The sequence below is a fragment of the Hermetia illucens genome, chromosome 5 (genome assembly GCF_905115235.1).
Source record: "Hermetia illucens chromosome 5, iHerIll2.2.curated.20191125, whole genome shotgun sequence".
Taxonomy (NCBI): domain Eukaryota; kingdom Metazoa; phylum Arthropoda; class Insecta; order Diptera; family Stratiomyidae; genus Hermetia; species Hermetia illucens.
The window spans coordinates 65,187,079-65,210,516 of NC_051853.1; the positions used below are offsets into that span (position 1 = coordinate 65,187,079).

Genomic DNA, 23,438 nt, shown 5'->3' on the forward strand with positions numbered 1-23,438 from the left:
TTCCAAATCCAAGAATCTTGGTTGATGAATTACTTATCACGCTCGATGGTCCCGGGGCTTGTATAGGGCGCTTTGTTGATCGTATTTTCAGTTTGATGTGGTGACGGTAATAAAATGCCGGCGTCCTATGAGGACGCAGTCGATTTACGTTTTACTGTTCCAACTATAGAAGTATGAACCCTCTTCCGCCTACTGCGCAGTAGTGCGCGTGCGGCGAAGGAATGAATCTCGCAATTAGCTGGTCAGCGAGACGCTCAGAGATGGCAGTGGAGACACTATACGTGTATTGAGTGCGTGGGCTATAAAAATATCAGAAATAAACGGCATTAATTTTTTAAAAATTATTTTGTTTATTATATCTCATTTACAAAAACGTAATATTTTTCTACTTTTTCTCCCACCAAGGAAATGCATTTTCCTACCGAATTGGAGGTTTTTTTATTCCTGCCTTTGGACTTTTTTGAAGCCATTAGCGCAGGAAAGGCTTCACTGCTGACTCCTTGTCAATCGCTTTCCTCCAAGTGCTTCTTTTATTCATCCAAAAAGATAAAAATCAATGAAATTGCAAATTCGCCGCATCCAGCATTTCGATCATGGAGAAAATCGATAAAAAGCACAGTTGCCATTAACTTGCAAGCTAACAATCTCACCTTGGAGTGCGCCCTGTTACCCCTCTTTTTCCACTACATACTGGCCTGTTTTGACTCGGATGTATAATGGTGTATGCAAGTTTCGTCGCACGTAACGATTTCATTAAAAACCGCTTTTCTATCCTTCTGGAATCGTCTGCACAGTTCTTGAGAAACTTCCAATCGATGCCGCTTGTGCTCTTCCAATAAAAGTTGTAGCACACATCTAGCGGAGACTTTTCGAAATTCCAAGTCATCTGTCAAATCGTGGACACTCCCATAGCCCTGTTGGCTTCCTCAACAATTTCGAATACTGACATTCGCCCATTTGGCTCTATGAGCTTGTGGCTCGCAAGATCAATGTTTTTCAAGGTAACACTCGTCCATGGAAAGCGATCATGCCTCAGATTCTCGACTTCCTCACGCCTCTAGAGAATTTCTTACCACCCGCAAATACGCAGGTCCTTGAAAACGTATTTTCTCTGAACTATGCCCGCATTCGTTCCAAATTATCGGTCAAAACCTCCTCCCTGTCCAAAAACTTAATAATAATTCTTTGCTCCACGGACATGTGTCCTTCTTTCTCGCTAATGGTTTCTTTCGGTACTAAAATTTTCGAGAGAATTACGGTCGCCCCCCCCCCCCCACCTTTTCAATAAAGGCGCCGGCTACCTGCACATCAATCCTTTGCTGGTGTAAAATCCCCTCCGGATCGTAAAAAAAATCGTAAAAAGTTTATAGCTATTTGTACGGTTTTCGCGTTCTACGTCGCAGCTTTTGGCACCACATCATCCTCTTGCCAGTTCCTCCGTATTTCCAGTGAGGGTACCAATATTAAGCGTGCAGACACGTATTTGTTTGACTCTGACTAATTTACTGTCGTCTTCATACCGTCCATGTATCAAGGGGAAAAGCGTTAGGACCCAATTTTACAATATTTTTGTGTTTGAGCATTCATCAAAAATGTTTACCAGCAATGAAGATGTAGATCAAATTCTCGTTCACTACCTATATGGTCAGTGTAGTGACCGATGACAGGGTGCATCAACGCCCACACGTATCTGTTTATCTTATCTCCTTCCTGGCCAGCCGGATGGCCGAATCGTTTTTCAATTGATCACCGGCCGCCTGAATAATCCAAAGTGAAAAGCCAGCCGCATCCAACCCACGTACCGGCTGCCGGTCAACTGCGAATTGTTCATGTGTAACTGACAAGCCGGGCTGAATATGGAGGGTGACCTTAAGATACATTGCCTCAAAACCTCCTTCTTTATCTTCGCTTGGGACTAGCATCTTATGATACATTATCAGGGCAACCTGAATATTTTATTTTGGGAATTTTACAGTTGTACTACTTTTAATTGCTTTATGAGACTGATAGAAACAGGAAGAGAACATGTATTACTTATTTACAGTTGTCGTCAGATATAAAGATATAAAGAGATCTTCTTAGTAAACTTCCTAAACAGACTGTACTCGTTGTCTCCCAGGATAGCAAGGTCCTACGGAAATTCAATCAGCGATTTTGTTCAAACTTAAAGATACAGACTACACTCTATTCTACTTCCACTAATTTGAGATGCATTACCTGATAGTCTCTTTAATCTCTGAAAATTGTGTAATACAGATGACTTGGAAAAATTAATACTGGCAAAAGATTTTGGGTCCGCCCCAACATGATAAATTCCCATCAAATAATGTCTGAAAAATTACTGAAATGGATTTTTAATTTTCCACTTTCTTATCAGTTCTGGCGTTCTATAAAAGCATAAACTCGAATTTAAAATGTTATCAGTTCAGTTTGAATATTCAAGCAGTTCATCTTAGTCCATTCAACAATCAATTTAAAATCAAATTAACGAAATGAATTCCGCAAAGCTTTTTATTGTCTTCGCTGTTGTTCTTATTGTCTTCTCCGGTCAAAGTGAAGCTGGTTGGTGGAAGAGAGTCTTCAAGCCAGTGGTAAGTTGGGCTTAGCGTCTGATAGTATATTTGTGACTAAAAGTAACTCTTGTCTTTCAGGAACGACTTGGTCAAAGAGTTCGTGATGCTGGTATTCAAGGACTCCAAATTGCACAACAAGGAGCCAATGTTCTGGCAACGGTTCGAGGTGGACCACTCCAACAAGGATAATTTGAATGAAGCGTGCAGTTATTTTTTTCTAATTTTTATTAACTTATGATATTTAATTTATTTATTTGAGAGTGTGAATAAAATTGTTTGGAAAATAAATGATGGTGTGGTTTATAAAAATATTTTTGTTTATGTGAGTTTGGAAGATATATAATAACAGCCTGCAGATGCATACCGAAATTTACTTTCCTCATGTATTATCTCAAACTGAAGCGATTGTTATAGACTATGTACTTAAGCTTTTTTGGCCTGACTGACGAGTCGAATTGAGTTTGTTATTGATCGATGTAACGCCTAAGCCAAGAAAACATAAATTTTGGAAGCAATCTTTTTGCTGCCATCATTAGACTCACCAAGATCATATCGTGCGTGTTTATTTATAGTCAGGGAGCTGTTTGAGCTCATCTTAGCAAATAGATCCACCAACAGTATAACAATGTCATCTTGAGAAAGCCTACTTCTAACACATTCTTATATTGAACCATCTGCTCCTCTGCAACGAAGCTCTCCGTTGGTTCGTTCTCTTTGTTCCCTCATTAACAGCCTTGTGGACTACTTCGTACTTTTCTATTCGATTCTGCAGGTATGGTTTTGTTGCTTAAATAGCCTATTTATTTTGTCTACCCGCACTCGGTCTTCTACTCTCTTTTTTACTAACCATCTCCCTTCTTTCCTCATATGTCCCTGCCCTATGAACTATACTCGAATTAAGTCGATTTCTTTTCGCGTCATGCAACGAGTGTCAGATAGTTACAATACGGCCGAATGCCTAGATTGCAGCACGCTCGCTTCTTTTGAGTGTCGAGTCGAAATTCTTTACTTCAAAACGTAAAGGACGTTCAATTCAGTTGGAAAAGTTCAACTGTTATATGAATTAAAAATAGCTGAGCGGATTATCATCATCAAAGAAGCTGCAACCGGTATCCGGTCTTGGCCTGTTTTAATAAGGAACTGCAGACATCCCGGTTTTGTGCAGAAGTCCACCAATTCGATATCCGTAATAGCTGTCTGGCGTCCTAGCCTAGGCCATCGTTCCATCTTAGGCAAGGTCTGCCTCGTCTTCTTTTCCTACCATAGATATTGCCCTTATAGACTTTTCTCGCTGATTCTGAGGCGGTCATAGATTTCGTCGATATGTAGACTACGGAATCGTCCACCTTCATGTAAGGAGCCATTCTTCGGAGTATGCTTTTTGGACCGCGGCCAAGGGTTGGCAATTTTTCTTTCTAAGAACCCAAGTGTCCGTGGAAACAGTATAGATAGGAGAAGTTATCAACGGTCTCAAAGTTGTAGTTTTCTATGGCCGATATCCTTATAAGAGGAAATAACTGAAACTGGTTGGCCATCCAAGTAATAAACGGATTTAGGAACTGGAAATCGCAAGGAAGAAACTAACTTGAAACATTACTAACATTAAGTACCAACTTATTTCGCGTACTGCAACGGGACCGAGTGTCGAGATTCAATTGCAGGTGATTAAGATCTGTAGGCGAGTCAATAATAGAAAGTATTTTCAAAACGTCTGGAAAGGAAGGAAGATTATTAATAAACAAGGCGAGAAGAAATCGCACAAGGATGAAACACTGCGAAGGAGACCCTGCTCGCTCTACCATATATGCAGGACCGTAACCGGAGAGTACGAACATACTACGAACTGAGCTTCTTGAGAAGCAGAATCTGATCAATGGAGTCGAACGCTTGAGAGAAATCAGTGTAAATTGTACGCACATATTACCATTCATTAATGGATTTAGTAACAAAGTTGATAAATTCTAATAAATTAGTTACGGTCGAGAGTCGAAACCCATGCTGCTCCTTCGCAATGTGATGTCCAAAGCAAGACAAAAGGCAGTCTTTGAGATATTTTTCTAGAATTTTAGAAACGGACCATAGAAGTTATATGGGCCGGTAGTTTTCAACTAAAGTCGCATCGCCTTTTTAGTGTAGGGGTATAATACGTGTCGTCTTCCAATTGTCAAATTATCAAAAGGGGAAGAGAGGTATTTCGTTCACATTTAAAAACAAGTCGGGAAACCGGAAGCTAGAAAATAGCCACTTTCAAGTGATATTGACATTCATAGTCTTGAATTTTCAGAGGAGCGACAGTTTTGACCTAGTATAACTTTGTTAGTAATAGTGTGATTTTCACCAAATTTGGCAGGATCATGATCTATACTGTAGCCTACATTGCTGTGATTGCTGTGCTTGTGATTCTAGGGTGAACTTAAGGGAGGTTTTCCTGTCACTTACTAAAAATTATAGTAATGTACTATTATTAACTTTATTTGAACAGGTATCGGTATGGAGGGTTTTTCGGAGCCTAGGCACCATATAGTGGCAGCTCCTTGATTTTTTTCAGATTTTTCGGTTAAGTAGTTTCTGAGAATGGGTTCGTTAAAAAAATGACCACTTTCAACCCCCCGCACTCCCCGACTTAATTTGATACCCCACATGACTATATTTGATGAAAAAAAAATTTACACCCCTCTTTTGCATGTATGGGGACCCCCCCTTAAATTCGTCGTAAAAGGATGTAACTCACTATATGCGTGAGCGTTCACAGTTCCCACCTTTCTACCAAATTTGGTGTCAATCGCTATCACCGTCTCCGAGAAAAATGCGTGTGACGGACAGACAGACAGACGGACAGACAGTAAACCGATTTTAATAAGGTTTTGTGTTTACACAAAACCTTAAAAAAGTGTTAGCAAGACCGTCGGGGCCACAACCACTATCTGAATTGTCGATAAGAAATTCGACAATGGCAGGAGACAGAAGAGGAATGGAAAAGGCATAGGCTGAAAAAATATGGAAGTTATCGGAAGAACGGTGGCAAAGCAGAAGGGAGTAAAAACTGAAGAAAAGTAATTTTGAAGAAGCTCACATGCAGAATTGGAAGAGACTGAAACACAATCATTGAATTTTTGTTGGTTCTCCCAGGCTTTCCGTCTGTGAAGTCGCTTCTTCACTGGACGGAGTTCGTGATAACTTTCCGTATGTGCCCGCGTCCTTTGAGAATGCAACATTACTCGGTAAACAGTATTCTTTCGTTCCGTTGCTAACTTACATTCATCGTCAAACCAGCCGTTGCGACTTTTTTTGCGACTGGAGCCAAGTATGTTTGTGGACGTATCAGTGATAATGTTTTCCAGGTGATTGTGAAGACCATTTGTTGATATTTCATCCCTAAGGTCTCTGTTGACTGCAGTTATCACGGCATCCATTTCCCCCCATTTCAAAGTTAACTCTCACCTGATTGTCAGAGGGGATTCTGGGTGGTGTTGTTATCGAGCCCGGAGGACCATGCCAACGAGATAATGATCCGAGTCTATATTAGCGCCCCTATATGTTCTGACATTCATCGAGGCTGAAAGGTGGCGGCGTTCGATCAACACGCGGTCAATTTGGTTGAAAGTGGTCCCGTGTGTAGAAGCCAACGTTTGTTTGTGGACCGCTTTCCGTGCAAACCAGGTACTTCCAACAATCAATTTGTGTGACACTACTAATCGAATAATCCGTATTCCGTTATCATTGGTATCCTTATGTAAGCTATGGGAGACGACGTATCGTTTCTACTTGGATGTTAAAATCCCCAAGTATGGTTTTGATATCATGCCTAGAACAGGCTTCGAGGGTTCGTTCTACTGCCTCATAGAAGGTATCCTTCTCCGACTCTGCAGTCTCCTGTGTAGGGGCGTGAACGATAATGAGACTTACGTTTCTAAATTTGCCTCGCAAGCGCAGAGTGCATATTCGTTTGCTTATGCTTTCAACGACGATAGTAGCAGGTTTCATTTTTTGGCTGGCTAGGAAACGTATACTGGGCACATGCTTTACTGGATCGCAACTATAATATATGGTGTAGTGGCTTTCTCCAGGAAACCAATCCCTATCCACCGTATCTCCTGCAACGCCGTTATATCAGCCCTATATTACGACAGGGTATCGGCTGCATCGGTCTGCACAGGGAGCGCACGTTTCATAAGAAAATACGCTAATCAATATTCATTTTTCGTTGTCGGGTTCGTCGTTGTCAGTCTAGTCCGAAGCTCTTGCTGTTGCTTCGTAACTTCGGTTTTCCAGTTTTCCGTGTAGGTTTGTCAACCCTGCCCAACCCTCAATCTGGAGGACCAGTTGGTAAAATTTGTCCCGTTTTGGGAGCGGTGGACTCGCCTTCATCCTTTTCCGTCTGCAGCTTTTCGTTCGTCACCACGTGGAAGTGGAGATAGAGTTTGGTAGTAGAGCTTGGTGTTGGTTCAGCAGGCATTTCCCAGGTTTTATGCTCCATCGTGGGTACCAATCCACGTTTCGCTCTGGGACCTACACTACCTTTTGACCATCAGGAGGATCGATTCGAAAAACAAAAAGTAATTTCTGAGGTAACTGATGTGGCGAAATCGGGCAAAAAGGGTTTGGGCGAAAAAAACAAAGACGTTCGGAGGAAAGGAAAAGAAGGTTTTCTATGAGAGAATGAATGTATAAAGAAAAGAATCGCTAACCGTAACAGTGCAAGCCTGGGTAAGGATTTGGCTGCCAAAGTGAGCTCTGCCGTACTTCAGTTATTAATAGCCGTGCTTGATCACCTGATGAGACCGGATCTTTCCACTATAACCATCAATCACCAAATTTATCACTATGTCAGTTGAGTTCGCCAGTTAGGTGAAGAATACTTGACAAATCGCCCAAATCTACCAATCGTTTGAACTAATCCGTCACGAGTGAAGTAAATCTAGGATAGAAAGGTCAAAAGATTCTTTTTTTCATTTTACAACTACGGTAGATTATCCTTTTTGAATAACTTTTGAATTCAAGTGAAAGAAAATATATCATTTTCATAAACCACACCATATTTTATTTTCCAAACATAATTTTGTTCTCACTTTTTCCAATAAATAAGTTAATACGATAAACAAACAAACAACAACAATTAATTGCAGTCTTCATTCCATTTATCCTTGTTGTGGTGGTCCACCTCGAACCGTTGCCAGAACATTGGCTCCTTGTTGTGCAATTTCGAGTCCTTGAATACCAGCATCACGAACCCTTTGACCAAGCCGTTCCTGAAAGACAAGAGTTACTTTTAGTCACAGGATCATCCTATAAAACGACAAGCACAACTTACCACTGGCTTGAAGACTCTCTTCCACCAACCGGCTTCACTTTGACCGGAGAAAGCGATAAGAACAACAGCGAAGACAACAAAAAGCTTTGTGAAATTCATTTTGTTAATTTGGATTTTGAATGGATTGAGATGAACTGCTTGAAGATTCAAACTGAACTGATAACATTTTCGATTTGATTTTGTGTTTTTATAGAACGTTGAACATGATAAGAAAATGGAAAATTAAAAATCCATTTCAACAAATTTTCGTATATTCCCACTTTTGGATGGGACTCGATCATGTTGGGTTAGTCCCACAATATTGCAGATTTTGTAACTTTTTTCAGTATTAATTTCTCCATATATAAAACCTATTGCATTTTAGGGATATGTATCAACTGCCTCATACGAAAGGAGAAAAACGAGAGGATGTACCTTCTGAGATCTTTGAGTTAAGCAAAGATGACTAAGTCAATTTCCTAACGACCCTTCACGGCTCTGGTTATGCTACCTTAGTGAACGGCTTCAATTTTGTGAGGATTGTACTAGGGAAATAGTAAAACACGTCTTCACAGGGGTAGAACACTAGCTTTAGATAAAGTAAATCAACTGCCCTTAAAACGAATCTCTCCGTAGGTCCAAACAAGCAATAAATTCACGCCACTGTCTTTGCCCATTATGACTCAATAAAAAGGTAAGACTATTGCAAAGTTCACAAAATAAGATATATTGGGTGTCCTGACGGGTACAATACAATCGGCCATAAAACATATAAATACAGTGGAAGGAGTGTTTAACCATGTTGCAATTACATTCTTTAGGGAGGCAAATATGTGCAATACTTCATAGATAACATTGACTTCTAAAATTGTGCGTAATCAAAGTGGTGCTAATGTAACCAACCTAGAAATGTGGTCTGGATTTTCAACTTTAGGTTTTATTTGGCGAAGACTACATTAAATTTAATCACATGACTATCACTTTTGTAATGGTATATTAGGATGTAGATATGGTCCCAAATCTGCGGAAGTTGTATATATGTGTTCCCTGCGAGTGGTGTACGAAATTACTGAAGTCCTGTTTGGTAACAATCAACTAATCTAACTCGTCTGTTGGATTTCATTGGGTTTGCCACTGCATGCTGCTGAACATGAGTTTGGCCGGTTTTCAGGATATCTCTCTCCGGAGCGTCGGTATCGTTGGCCATCGCGTAAGAAGATTCGTGTCAATCGATGTTACTATTGCGCTCGCTGATCATTACCGCGGGAGCTTTGTCCAGCAAACTTAACACAGCAGCATTATTTGCAGATTCCTTGTGCGACGTGCTGTGTTGAATTAATTGCTGAGATATTGACGCCATTGCTTGCACTTCTTGCTATTGAATTTGCTATTTAGTTAGTTAGGGGGGGAGCTGCAGCTTCGAGCATTCAAGCCCTCACTAGGCCCATTGTACTATCCCCGTAAATCGCCTATTCATTGGCTTCCCGCGTACGGTGTTCGCAGGCTTTAACGAATCTCAGAACATTCTCCAGAGGCAGAGAGTGTGCAGATTCTTCATTGAAGAAAACCTTGCCAAGGTGTTTTCGTCTGAGATCTCAGGAGGCCGGGCAGCTGCATAAAAAGTGCAAGGCCGTCTCCTCCTCCTCCTCACATTAGCTGCACATAGCCGAAACCACTACCTCAATTTTTCCATATGGTAGTTTAAGGAGCAGTGTCCCGTTAAAAGCCCTACTATGGTTTTCATGTCCCACTTCTTAAGGGGCAACAAAATCGTCGCTCTAGTGGCCCTATACTCTTCCACAAGGATTTTCGCCTGCCAGCAAGAGTCCAAATTTCTCCATTCGGCTACGTGAATCCTTGCAATTTCACCCTTCAGAGTAGACTTGACAGTAGATGTGGGATTCCAAGAGCTGGTTCTGGTTCCAGCATTGTGGATCCAGACCTTCCGCGAGCCAATCCGTCAGCTTCATCATTACCAGCGATGATACAGTGCCCCGGCCCGGTGCGTAGTCGAGTTGGTTTAATAACTGCTGAATTAGCTGTGTCAAGAATAATTCTGCTGCTGATGACGATGATGTTTGTATAGCTGAGGTTGTTTCCGAGAGCCTGTTGTCGAAAGAAGTGCGGCGTAGACTTTGTCAGCTCCGTGGGTTGCGGTTTGTAAAGGTTGGTTATAAACCACCGCCATAATCGGTTGAAGAGTAGATGGTAGGCGTCTTACTCATAGACTAAGCATTGGCAGCTTACGAACTTTGGTACCGCTGAGACATTGTAGGCGGCGGAGAAGCTGGAAGTTTTTTCCGTGAGCTGCCTTGTTTTCTCCTTCTGGCTGGCACTCAACAGCTTTATTAATTGTTTGTATATCAGTTATCTGTCACCAGCATATGTTATCTGTCGCCGACTCTAAAATTATGTTGCGGACCGCAGTGGTAGCACTGCTATGATTTGGAAATATTGCTGTTGTCGGTTTGTTATGTAGCACCTCACAAAAGTTACTCCACTATTTCGAACCAAATTTCGATCTCATGGTGATTGAAGTCCAGAAATCTTGGAACGCCGTTTACCGCTGTTGGAGTCATACTCGTGGCTGCAGACGTATCGCGTGCATTGTTGTAGTCGTTGCTTTCCTGCTTACCTACAACTCGGTAATTTTCCTTTTGAACTCAGGTGTCCCCACTTTAGGGATTACAAGGTGATGTTGATGGTTAATAGTAGAAATTGAATGATTGTTTCCCACTGTAGTGCTTACAAAGTGAGATCTGTGAGTAGACTGTCCCTATCGAATGACAGCTCTACTTCTCTTCGGTAGTGAAGAAAGGTAAGAAAGGTTGAAAATTATATTTCCAGGTGTCTGGAAGTAATTAGCACCGCCACGATTCTAATCAACCACCAAATAAAGTTCGAACTCCACGAAAGGCACTTCAAAAGTTTCTATGATACGCGTGCGTATTCGAAGCTGTGTGGTATGTGATGCCACTAGAGGCGGAGCCGCCCACCAGGCCACCAGAAGGTTTACGAAAGAAAGGAACTACTTTTAGGTAAATGATATTTATTAAAACATACTAAAAGAGAGGAGACGGATAGGTTAGTGCACAGAGGGGAAGTTCATCTTTAAGAACTAAAATCGGGGAAAATCGCATTGGACTTTTTGAATTTCAAGACAAGCACTGTGGACAAGCAAGTGGATTAGATAACGAATGTTTCAAACTGGAGAGTTGAAAAGTGTTGGACAGAGAGAGAGAGTTAAAAATGATACGTAGTATGAAGCCAGGCCGCTTTCATCGGAATTTACATCGAGGTTTTGAATGGAGTGGTATAATGAAAAGTGGAGAAAACAGTGAGAAACAATTTGAAAAAGTATCGCATCGGTTGACATTTTTTAACATTTACTGCCAAGTTATTTATAGAGCACTAAAGACTGTGGGGACACACCGTCTATTGGAGAAGTAAACAAGTCGGCAAACCGGAAGCTGGACACTTCAGTTATGAAAGCTTTTGTATATTTCTTTTACGAAAACATGTCAGTAGACATTTGTCCCATTAGTATCTAGCACTTAATATCTGTATATATTATGTGAGAATATCCACTTTCGCGTGATACTGACATTCATAGTCTTGAAAGCGGCAATTTTGTCCTATCATAACTTTATTAATAATAATAATAAGGACTCACTAAGGCAGGACATTGCTAGACTGATTCAGATCAGCACTGGCAGTGCCAGCCGACGGGTGAGAAATAAAGTGCAGAGGGTTTACCGGAACTATGCCATCCCCTGTGAGACACCCGTAGTTGAAATTCTGGACACACTAAAACAGAAACTTTCTGTCATATGCAGTCGGTTACGACGGTATGGCGAAAGTTATTCCAGACGTGTCCAGAATGCAACATACGCGAGGAACCAGCGGAGCTTTTTCAGATCTCTCAACGAATCCCAACAGAGCGCCCAGACAATACAGTTCTCGGTGACGGAAGCGAAAGAGTATTGGGGTGGACTTTGGGGGTTACCTGCCCAACATGCTGAGCATTCTGAGTGGATCACCGCCGAAGCCACCCGCCATGCCAATACACCTGGCATGAATTTCGCGGATGTTACCGAAGAGGAAGTTCGGCGAGCTATAAACAGCTCGAAGAACTGGAGGGGCGCAGGTCTGGATCGGGTGCAGAATTTCTGGTATAAGAAATTTACCAGCGTACACAGTCGGTTGGCACGCAGTATAAATGAGGTCATGAGTCGGCCGGAGGAATTTCCACCTTTCCTCACTGCGGGAATTACCTACCTTATCCCTAAGAAGGACACGGTGCAGGACCCCGCAGACACAAGACCGATCACTTGCTTACCAACCCTCTACAAATTCATCACGTCCATTATTAGTGGAAGGATCAATGCGCACCTCGAGACCAACAACATTCTGTCCGAGGAGCAGAAGGGCTGCCGAGTTGGGTCAAGGGGTTGCAAAGAGCAACTCATTATCGACTCGGTAGTTGTAGGACAAGCAACTAGAGGCCAAAGAAACCTCTTCAGTTGCTATATCGATTATGCCAAGGCTTTTGATAGCGTTCCGCATACCTGGCTAATCGACATCCTACATCTGTATCGCATTGATCCGAAACTAATAAAGTTTTTGGCGACAGTCATGGAAGGGTGGCATACCACCTTATCAGTCCGTACATCTGAGGGTGCTAATACCTCAGAGCCCATCCGTATTCGGAGGGGCATCTTCCAGGGGGATTCATTGAGTCCTCTTTGGTTTTGTATGGCACTGAACCCCCTTTCATGGCTACTGAATGATGCTAGAGGGCATGGTTTTGCAATAAAATATGGCCTACGTGCTAAGTGCGAACTGACACACTTGATGTACCTAGATGACATCAAGCTGTATGCTGGTACTGACAACCATCTTAGAAGTCTGTTGCGAATAATAGACATGTTCAGCCGTGATATTCGGATGGAGTTTGGATTAGACAAATGTCGAATCCAAGCCATTCGCAAAGGTCATCACGAGCCGCATGCCGGACATAGCATTGTGGAAGGATCAATGCGCACCTCGAGACCAACAACATTCTGTCCGAGGAGCAGAAGGGCTGCCGAGTTGGGTCAAGGGGTTGCAAAGAGCAACTCATTATCGACTCGGTAGTTGTAGGACAAGCAACTAGAGGCCAAAGAAACCTCTTCAGTTGCTATATCGATTATGCCAAGGCTTTTGATAGCGTTCCGCATACCTGGCTAATCGACATCCTACATCTGTATCGCATTGATCCGAAACTAATAAAGTTTTTGGCGACAGTCATGGAAGGGTGGCATACCACCTTATCAGTCCGTACATCTGAGGGTGCTAATACCTCAGAGCCCATCCGTATTCGGAGGGGCATCTTCCAGGGGGATTCATTGAGTCCTCTTTGGTTTTGTATGGCACTGAACCCCCTTTCATGGCTACTGAATGATGCTAGAGGGCATGGTTTTGCAATAAAATATGGCCTACGTGCTAAGTGCGAACTGACACACTTGATGTACCTAGATGACATCAAGCTGTATGCTGGTACTGACAACCATCTTAGAAGTCTGTTGCGAATAATAGACATGTTCAGCCGTGATATTCGGATGGAGTTTGGATTAGACAAATGTCGAATCCAAGCCATTCGCAAAGGTCATCACGAGCCGCATGCCGGACATAGCATTGGTGACCTCCACATCGAAGCTATGACCGAGACAGACTTCTACAAGTACCTAGGAATTCTGCAAGGAACCCATGCTCGAGTTGGTGATCTGAAGGAAGCTCTGCTGTCCGAATTCCTGCGACGTGTAAAGCTGGTGCTGAAATCGCATCTCTCGGGGAAGAATAAAATAAGCGCGTTGAATGTATTCGCTATCCCTTCACTGGCTTATGCATTCGGAATATTGCCGTGGACGAAGACCGACCTGGAAAACGTCCAGCGGCGGATACGGACAACTATGTCCAAATTCCGAATGCATCACCCAAAGTCTGCCGTGGAGCGGATGAACCTGCCTCGTGACATCGGAGGTAGAGGCGTGGTTGACGTGGCGGCACAACATCATCGCCAAGTCGACTCGCTGCGCGCTTATTTTTACAGTAAAGAGCAGGCGAGCCCCTTGCATGCGGCTGTCTGTAAGGCAGACTGTGGACTGACTCCACTTAACTTGAAGGATCGATCCTTCAATCCTCTGAGTGGAGTGAAGTCGGACCAGGAGCGGATCGAGGAATAGAAGTCGAAGGCAATGCACGGTAAACACGTGAATTGTCTTTGGCAGCCATTTGTCGATTTGCATCTGTCGAACAGGTGGCTGTGTGCTGGGGAGCTCTTTGCTGAGACGGAGGGGTTCATGTGTGCCATTCAGGATGGCGTGGTCGCCACCCGAGCTTATAAAAAGCTCATCATGAAAGAACGGGTGGAGAACGACCAGTGCAGAATGTGTGGTTCGGCGTTAGAGACGTTGGACCATCTCGTTTCTGGCTGTACTGTTATGGCACCGGTGCAATACATCACCAGGCATAATGCTGTATGTAAGGTTATCCATCAAAACCTTGCATATAAGCATGGGCTGATCACGGGAACATGTCCGGTTTACCGATATGAGCCGCAAGCAGTACTTGATAGTTCTGCTTACAGCATGTATTGGGACCGGCAAGTTCTGACTGATCGCCATACCGCACACAACAAGCCTGACGTACTGCTAGTTGACAAGACGGGTCGCTCCGCGTATATTATTGATGTTGCTATCCCCCATAATAGCAACATTGAACGGAAATACGTGGAGAAGAAGGTGAACTATGAGCCATTGGCTCGGGAAATCAAAGAAATTTGGCGTCTCGAGCGGGTGGTTGTAGTTCCCATAATATTGTCAGCTACAGGTATTGTACCTAAATCCCTCACGGCTTCCCTTGATGTCCTGGGACTTTCGCACAGTCTGGTTCAAACCATGCAGAAGTACACCATTCTGCATACGTGCTCGATGTTGCGGGGGGTACTCGACGGATTTTCCCACTGACCTACCACCGGCCACCACCACCAGTGCCCCTTTAGTTTTTAAGTAGGTAGGATCGTCCGAGCCTAAATGCTTGGCACTTAGTGCTAGTATTAGGTAAAATCCGGCATCTGCCGAGATTGTGATAACTCGGAAATAATAATAATAATCGTTGGCACAACAATCCATATTGGATCAGGGCCTTGAAGTGTGTTAGAGCACTTCATTCAAGACCGTAACGGTACACTACAGAACACTGTAGGAGGCAATGTGGTCAGCATTACGCTGATTTGACTCAGGTACTCATTCGCAGCTGAATCGACTGGTATCCGACGTCAAATCATGATGCAAATCCCACTGCCGCCAGCGAGATTTGAACCGCGACCTTCCGTACGACAGCCTTGTGCTCCAACCACTCAGCTATCCGGACACATAACTTTGTTAATAATAGTGTGATTTCCACCAAATTTGGTAGGATCAAGCTGTATATTATAGCCTATATTGCTGCAAAATTTTCTAAGGTAAATTTAAGGGGAGTTTTACAGTCTATTACTAAAAATGATTAACTTTAGTTGAACAGATATATAATAGATATAGAGGGTATTTCGGAGCACCATACAATGGCAGCCTCCTGATTTTTTTTCAGATTTTTTGATTAGGCAGTTTCTGAGAATGGGTCGATGAAAAAATGAGCACTTCCGATCCCCCGCACTCACCACCTTTCCAACAAATGTCAAAACTAAGGAAGGCTTTGGAAAATATTAATCGATACCTTTCATTTGATACCCCACATGACTATATTCGGTGAAAAAATGTACACCTCCTTTTGAATGTATGGAGATTCCCCCTTAAATTCGACGAAAAAATGTATATGCGAGGGTTCACTCTTCCCGCCTTTCTACCAAATTTGGTTTCAATCCCTATAATCGTATCCGAGAAAAACGCGTGTGGCAAACAGACTGATAGACAGTAAACCGATTTTAATAGGGTTTTGTTTTACACAAACCCTTAATAATAACACAATACCTTAAAAATGAAAATATATTAAAATCTTCAGTGTAAAGCAGGCAAAGGAGGAATGAAAATAGTAGCGGACCACAATGAGTCCTGGAGTTGCACTAAGGGGAGATCACAACAACGGCCTAACAAAGAGTATGCGGTCTAGGCCCGCCTCAATAAGGGAATCCAGATATATCGGTTTTACGCTGAAGTCGAGCAAGTCGATATTCCTTCAAGTTGTCTGACGTCATGACCTACGGCATCGCCCCATCTCACACTGTGTATGCCAGGCCATCTTTTTCGGGTTGGTTCAAAAAACTATAAAAACTATAACAGATCCTAACTGAAAGATGCATTACATGCAAACATTTTGTTTTTTCATTTACTTGTTATGGGTTGTAGCCAGTTCTATTGCTTTTCCTACAGAAATTATGTAACTTCTATAGTATCCTCTTGTTTAGACTTATCGAAAGATGTAGTTCAAGGGAAATGGATTATTTGATATAAAATGCCTACCTATATGCGAAAACCTACTTATTTTGTTAGTGTGATTCCTAAAAAATGAAACCGCCCTAACCAGGCCTAAAAAAGGTCGTTAGGCGATTCAGTTAGCGAATTTTGTTTCCTTCTTTTTTAGTCATGGCTGATAGTTTCAGCATTCTCCTCGAATTATTCAATCAATGTTACTTGGAAAAATTAATACTGAAAGAAGTTTCAAAATGAGCGACATTGTGGGGCTACCCCACCGTGATAATGTCTCAACAAAAAATGAGAATAATCTAAAAATTACTGAAATGGATTTTTAATTTTCCACATTCTTATCATCTCTGGCCTTCTATAAAAACACAGAATCGAATCTAAAATGCTATCAGTTCAGCTTGAATCTTCAAGTAGTTCATCTCAATCCATTGAACAATCGATTTACAATCCAATCAACAGAATGAATTTCACAAAGCTTTTTGTGGTTTTCGCCGTTGTTCTCATCGCCTTCTCCGGTCAAAGCGAAGCTGGTTGGTGGAAGAGAGTTTTCAAGCCAGTGGTGAGTTGTGGTTAACGTTTTATAGGATGATCCTGTGACTAAAAGTAACTTTTATCTTTCAGGAACGACTAGGTCAACGAGTTCGCGATGCCGGTATTCAAGGACTCGAAATTGCACAACAAGGAGCCAATGTTCTGGCAACAGTTCGAGGTGGACCACCACAACAAGGATAAATGGAACGAAGGGTGCAGTTAATTGTTTCTAATTTGCTACGTTTAATTTATTTATTGGAATGTATGAGAGGAAAATTATGTTTAGAAAATAAAATATGGTGTGGTTTGTGAAAATTTTTTATTTTCTTTCACCTGGGTTCGAATATTGTATAGTACGGATATTTTCAAGATCTGTAGTTGCGAAATTGTTCGACCAATCTCCAATTTATTTTGGTTGTAATGAATTAGATGGAACGAGTGATGGACGTTGGTTGTTAAGTATTCATTACCTGAATAGTAAATTCAACGGACCTTGCAACAAATTTTGCGATTGTTAAATGTAGCTCCAACAGCAAGTTGGTTGAAATTTCTGAAGTTCGCAATCGCCTCGCTTCCATTGTCATACTCACCCGGATCATGTTTCCTATCAGATTATCAAGAATAGTTACTTAAAGTTCGGGGTGATATCAAAGCTCACCTTCGCAAATAGATCTACCAAAACACTTACGATAGGTCAGGTTTGATGCTGGCCTTGATATACCTGAGCATCTTGTTGGTAAGAAGGGTTGTGTGATAATGAGTAAATAATACACCTTTAACGACCACCAAGCCCTCCTTTTACGGATCGCGCTTATGTAGTTATCCTCAGGAATATTAACTAGTTCCTTAGTTTCCCGGTCACAAAGGGTAATAGACGCCAGAGCCATAATTGCCTGTCAAATTTCGCATTTTGGAGCGCTATTACGAGATCATGTAAGAGGGTTTTGATCGATATCTTCTCCCACATTTGGCACATAGTCTGCATAAAAGTTCTTAATTGATCCAATCGCCTGAGGAAATACAGCTTTTCGTCATGATGCACTGCTTCCTTACATAATTGTCGTTAATCCGCAGTGTTTGTTTGGCTCTAAAGGATGGGCTCACCTAAGAGTTCGTTGATCTAAAATTTTCATAAGTCTTTTGAAGGCTCTGCTTCTTTTTCATCGGATGAAACTCGGACAACAATAAACAACAATCTTCCAGCTTGATCCTATTTCGTCATTTTGATGTAGTTCCCAGAATTGTTAGATAATTGGTCCGTTTTTCCCCTATCAATAAGAGGCACAATAATTGCTAGTCAGTTTGAAGTGCGCCAAAACAAATTCTATGTTGACTCCACATAGAAGTCCTTCTATGAATTCAAGCGGTATCACCGAGCTATAGATGTCCGTTCCGAGTATAATATCAATGCGTCCAGGTATAACACGTAATGGGTCTGGTGAATAAGCGCGAGATAAAGTCTTTGGGAGAGTCACCTGAGTTAGTTGAAGGGCAAATACTGGTAATGGTACCACCAATGCTGACAAGTTAATCACCTAATTTCCAGACCTTAGGCTTAGATCTTTAATGAAAGGTTGCCTTTAGTCTGAATTTTTGACACTCCTCCGAGATCGCAAATTGCGATTGGCTCCGTTATTTGACCTACCATACTTTGATATGAGATGCCAACTTCTTTGAATGCTGATAGAAAGCCCAAGTAGTAAGTTAATAATGAAACATTTTTGTTCTTACCTTTTTGTGAAACCGTCCCTCAAAATGTTAGGAAATTCCCTCCTGCAGGCTTCCACACTTGGATTTACTTGAATATAATTTCCCGTTAAAGTAAATTAAAATCAAATTTCCTTTTTCACAGCTCAGCAGAGGAGAAAAATTATACAAAAGTCCTTTTTCCTGACCATCAAACGAAACATGACCATTGGCTTGTATCCAATAACGTCCTGCACTGCGAACGGGAATTTACCTTGCTCGAGAAGGCGATATGTTTACATAGATGTTTTTTGCTTGATCGGCAAATCTAATTGGCCTTGCGACAAGTTTTGTAATTGCACAATGTAACGCCAAAGGGGAGGAAATTTTGGAAACAATCCGGGAGCAAGATCATGTCCAGCCATCATATGATCAAGTGTAATTGTTTATAGTCGCGAGAGTTCTTCTTGGTAAATAGATCCATCATCAAGATTGCTGTATATCTACATATTTTACTTTTTCTCACACATTCATATAGAAAGCTCCTGTTCCTATGCATCGTCGGTCTTCTTTGGCGCATAACACTATAAAATTTTAGATTATCACTAATATTTTCTCACCAAAACTCTCTTTTCACTTCACTAATTACCTTATGAACTACTTCATACTTTTCTTATCAATCCTGCAGATAGACTTTTCTACTTCTTCCACCCTCCTTTTTACCAATCACTTCCGTTCCTTCCTCATCTGCCCTTGCGCTATTGGTCATCCCCCTTTTAAGGTTTCGTACAAAACCAAACCAAAACCAAGTTAAAGTCAATTTACTATCCGTCTGTCTGTCTTTTCCACACACTTTCTTAGAAAGGACTATATCTGCTGATGCGGAATTTGCTGGGAAGGTTGGAGCAGTGAACCCCAACAGATAAAGTGGGTTTTTACGTTGAGCTCGGGGGTTCTCTCATACCCAAGAGATGTATAAAAGCTTTTCTCCGCCAAATCTAGTCATCCCGATTAGTATTTTCCAAAGCACATCTTACTTTGACATCAACCGTAAAGGGGAGGAATACTGAGACTAGAAATTGATCACTTATGCCATGTTAATAATAGTCAGGGTCGCAGACAGAAAAAAAACCGGCCCGGGGTGAAAGACATCTTCAAAAACTGAACCCGCGGTGAAAATTTTGTCGGTTTTCTATTATCCCTTTTTTATTGAAATTTCTCCTTTGGGCCCTCAAAAAACTTCGCGCCTGGTGAATCCCCATGGAAAATAAACACAATTGGATACAAACTAAATATTAGCATATCAAAATGGGCGGATTCGAATGAAAATCAACCAAATACGAACTTCGATTTTAAATTTAATATTTTGTGTGCCTGACCTTGCCATCAATTACAGCTGCAAGGCAACGAGCCAGCGAAGTGGCGTTTTTGAATCACTTCGGTGGAACTTTGGTCTAGTCTTATTAGAATGCTTTCCAGAAATCATTTTTTGAAAAGATGTGCAATTCAATCAAATGCTACAGATATTTAACCAGACCAGGCTTTCCGAGTTGCGAGGCGTACAAGGCCAACAAAGTGGGTATTATGGAATAACAATTCTCATTCTACACGCCCCTACAAAGGGGACTGCAGAGTCGGAACTACGAGGCAGTAGAACGAACCCTCGAAGCCTGTCCCAGATATGATATCAAAATCATACTTAGGGATTTTAACAGCCAAGTAGGGAAGGAGCCCGTATTCAGCCAATACGTTGGTCCCGAAATTGTTGTTGGAATACCTGGTTTGCGTTCCACTAACAAACGTAGGCCTCTCCAGACGGGACCACTTTCAATCAAATTGACCACGTGTTGATTGAACGCCGCCACTTCTCAGCCTTGATGAATGTCAGAACATATAGGGGGGCCAATATACACTCGGATCACTATATCGTTGGCATGGTGCTCCGAGCTCGAATAACAATACCACCTAGAATCCCCTCTGACAATCAGGTGAGAGTTAACACTGAAGCCATTCACAACACAGCCCTCCGCGGAAGTTTTACTAACAAGTCAGCAGGATGAAGCCTTACATACTTTGATGCTCATCCTGCCGAGACAAAGAGGGAAATCTAATTTCCGACAAAATGGGTATATTGGAGCGATGGGTTGAGTACTTTGATGAACTACTGAGCAAACAGAACATCGGCGAGTTGGAGGCCCCGTCAATTGAAAACGATGGACAAATACTGCCACCACGAAGTGTAGAAGAAACAGCCCGTGCAATTCATCGGCTTAAAAATAATAAGTCGCCAAGAGCCGATGGAATTACAACCGAATTGGTTAAATATGGAGGCGACCAATTACACCAAGTGGTTCATTAACTTGTGCTCAAGGTGTTGGACAACGAATCAATGCCTGACGAAGGCAAAGAGGCATCATCTGTCTCATACATAAAAAGGGAGATATCACACAGTGCACCAATTATAGAGGTATCACATGGCTAAGTACCATCTATAAGATATTCTCCGCTATCTTGCTAGGCCGGATAGCCCCATACGCCCAGAACATTATTGGTCCATATCAAAGAGATCAGATTTTCTCTCTGCGGCAAGCGATAGAAAAACTGTTGGAATATGGACACTAGTTGCACCATCTCTTAATCGACTTTAAAGCCACCTATGATAGCATAGCCAGGGTAAAACTTTACACGGGCAATAAGAGAATTCGGTATCCCGGCGAAATTGATAAGGCTGACTAGGCTGACCCTGACCAATGTGCGACGCCAGATAAAAGCAGCAGGATCACTTTCAATCGACTCTCATTCGACATCAACAACGTCCTATCATGCGTCCTCTTTAACCTGGCCCTCGAGAAAGTGATCCGTGATGCTGAGGTGAATGCAAGAGGTACGATCCTCTTTAAGTCCAACCAACTACTGGCCTATGCTGACGATATCGACATCATGGGAAGAACATTTTTTGGCCCCCTACATGAGGATGGATGATTCCGTAGGCTACATAACGACGAAATCTATGAGCGATAAAAGAACCGTCAGGTTGCGGATAAAATCCAGCTCAGTGGGTTGCGGTGGGTCACTTAATCCGTATGGATGATGATGATCCAGCCGGAAAGTCTATAAGGGCAATATCTTTGGTAGAAAAAGAAGACGAGGCAGACCCTGCCTGAGATGGAGCAGCTTTTAGGGATATCGAATTGGTAGACCTCGGCGCAAAACCGGGATTTCAGGAGTTCCTTATTAAAGCAGGCCTAGACCGGATACGGTTGTTGCGTCGTTGATAATGAATCATAGAGCGAATGCAGAATATTTTTTTTGTAGAACTTTCGAGCTCATGCGAAAGGAAATAAACTATTTTCAAAATTTACAGCATCATTTATTTTCCAAACATAATTTTGCTCTCACACTTTCCAATAAATAAATTAAATACTATATATTAACACAAATTAGAAACAATTAAATGCACGCTTCAGTCCATTTATCCTTGTTGTGGTGGTCCACCTCGAACCGTTGCCAGAACATTGGCTCCTTGTTGAGCAATTTCGAGTCCTTGAATACCGGCATCACGAACTCGTTGACCAAGTCGTTCCTAAAAGACAAGAGTTACTTTTAGCCATAAGATCATCTTACGAAACGTTAAGCCCAACTTACCACTGGCTTGAAGACTCTCTTCCACCAACCAGCTTCACTTTGACCGGAGAAGGCAATAAGAACAACAGCGAAGACAACGAAAAGCTTTGTGAAATTCATTCTGTTGATTGGATTGTAAATCGATTGTTGAATGGATTGAGATGAACTACTTGAGGATTCAAGCTGAACTGATAACATTTTAGATTCGATTCTGTGTTTTTATAGAAGGCCGGAGATGATAAGAATGTGGAAAATAAAAATTACATTTGAACAATTTTTCGAACATTCCCATTTTTTGATGGGACTTTATCATGTTAGGGTAGTCCCACAATGTTGCAGATTTTGACTTTCTTTCTTTTAACGGCTATTGCATATTAGAGCTAAGTATTAGCCACCACTTCTAAAAGGAATAGAAAGGGTATAGCATTCTGAGGCTTTAGGATTTTGAATTAAATTGAATTTGTTGATTGCCGTTAAAAATTGGCTTCTATTTAATAAGAATTGCACAAGTTGATATAAGAAAACGTTTCCACCCACGAGTAGAACAAGAACTTAACGCGAGATAGATCAATTGCTCTTAAATTGACGTGTCTATATAAGCTATGAACATTTCCTACTGCGTCAGCCCTTCATCATCATCATCAATGGCGCAACTACCGCTATCCGGCATCCGTTCTTGGCCTGCGTTAATAATGAACTCCAGACATCCCGGTTTTGCGTCGAGGTCCACCAATTCGATATCCCTAAAAGCTGTCTGGCGTCCTGATCTACGCCGTCGCTCCATCTCAGGCAGGATCTGTCTCGTCTTCTTTTCCTACCAGAGATATTGCCCTCATAGACTTTCTGGGCTGGATCATCCTCATTCATACGGATTAAGTGACCCGCGGTTTGATGTTGTTGGTTGGTTGGTTTTTGGTGCTGACGTTGCCACCATATACTTTGTCTTGCCTTCATTGATGTGCAGCCAAGATCTCGCGCCGCCTGCTCGAACTGGATGAAGGCAGTTTGTACGTCTGGGTGGTTCTTCCCCTGATGTCGATATCGTCAGCATAGGGTAGTAGCTGGGTGGACTTAAAGAGGGTCGTACCTCTTGCATTTATCTCAGCAACACGGATCACTTTCTCGAGGGCCAGGTTAAAGAGGGCGCATGATAAGGCCCCCCTGTTGAAGACCGTTGTTGATGTCGAATGATCTTAAGAGTGATCCTGCTGCTTTTATCTGGCCTCGCAAATTGGTCGGGGTGAGCCTAGTCAGTCTTATCAATTTCGTTGG

At 42.1% G+C, this 23,438-nt stretch overlaps 4 protein-coding genes across 5 annotated transcripts in view; 2 read left to right on the plus strand and 2 right to left on the minus strand.

Annotated features, from left to right (window-relative positions):
- The first annotated feature begins 2,435 nt into the window (after positions 1 to 2,435).
- On the plus strand, positions 2,436 to 2,884 carry LOC119656629 (cecropin-like peptide 1). Its single transcript, XM_038063069.1, has 2 exons — positions 2,436 to 2,591; positions 2,652 to 2,884. Exons 1-2 carry the CDS (start codon positions 2,493 to 2,495, stop codon positions 2,760 to 2,762), a joined length of 210 nt encoding a protein of 69 aa, XP_037918997.1. The 5' UTR covers positions 2,436 to 2,492; the 3' UTR covers positions 2,763 to 2,884.
- Positions 2,885 to 7,588: 4,704 nt separating this feature from the next.
- The window catches only part of LOC119656631 (cecropin-like peptide 1), a 57,438-nt gene continuing 41,588 nt past the window's right edge, over positions 7,589 to 23,438 (minus strand). Inside the window, exons 1-2 of one of the 2 annotated variants that reach the window (XM_038063072.1) lie at positions 7,885 to 8,030; positions 7,589 to 7,822 (exon numbers count right to left, since the gene is read on the minus strand). In XM_038063072.1, the coding sequence (XP_037919000.1) occupies positions 7,712 to 7,822; positions 7,885 to 7,983 (210 nt within the window). In that variant the 5' untranslated portion in view covers positions 7,984 to 8,030 and the 3' untranslated portion in view covers positions 7,589 to 7,711. Of the gene's footprint in view, positions 7,823 to 7,884; positions 8,031 to 23,438 lie in introns of those variants that run through there. The other variant, XM_038063071.1, reaches the window with a different exon arrangement.
- LOC119656635 (cecropin-like peptide 1) lies at positions 16,718 to 17,057 on the plus strand. Its single transcript, XM_038063075.1, has 2 exons — positions 16,718 to 16,884; positions 16,947 to 17,057. The coding sequence occupies exons 1-2, from the start codon at positions 16,786 to 16,788 to the stop codon at positions 17,055 to 17,057; spliced, it is 210 nt and encodes a 69-aa protein (XP_037919003.1). The 5' UTR covers positions 16,718 to 16,785.
- Positions 21,899 to 22,350, minus strand: LOC119656623 (cecropin-like peptide 1). Its single transcript, XM_038063062.1, has 2 exons — positions 22,188 to 22,350; positions 21,899 to 22,125 (listed from the first exon to the last, which is right to left on the minus strand). The coding sequence occupies exons 1-2, from the start codon at positions 22,284 to 22,286 to the stop codon at positions 22,015 to 22,017; spliced, it is 210 nt and encodes a 69-aa protein (XP_037918990.1). The 5' UTR covers positions 22,287 to 22,350; the 3' UTR covers positions 21,899 to 22,014.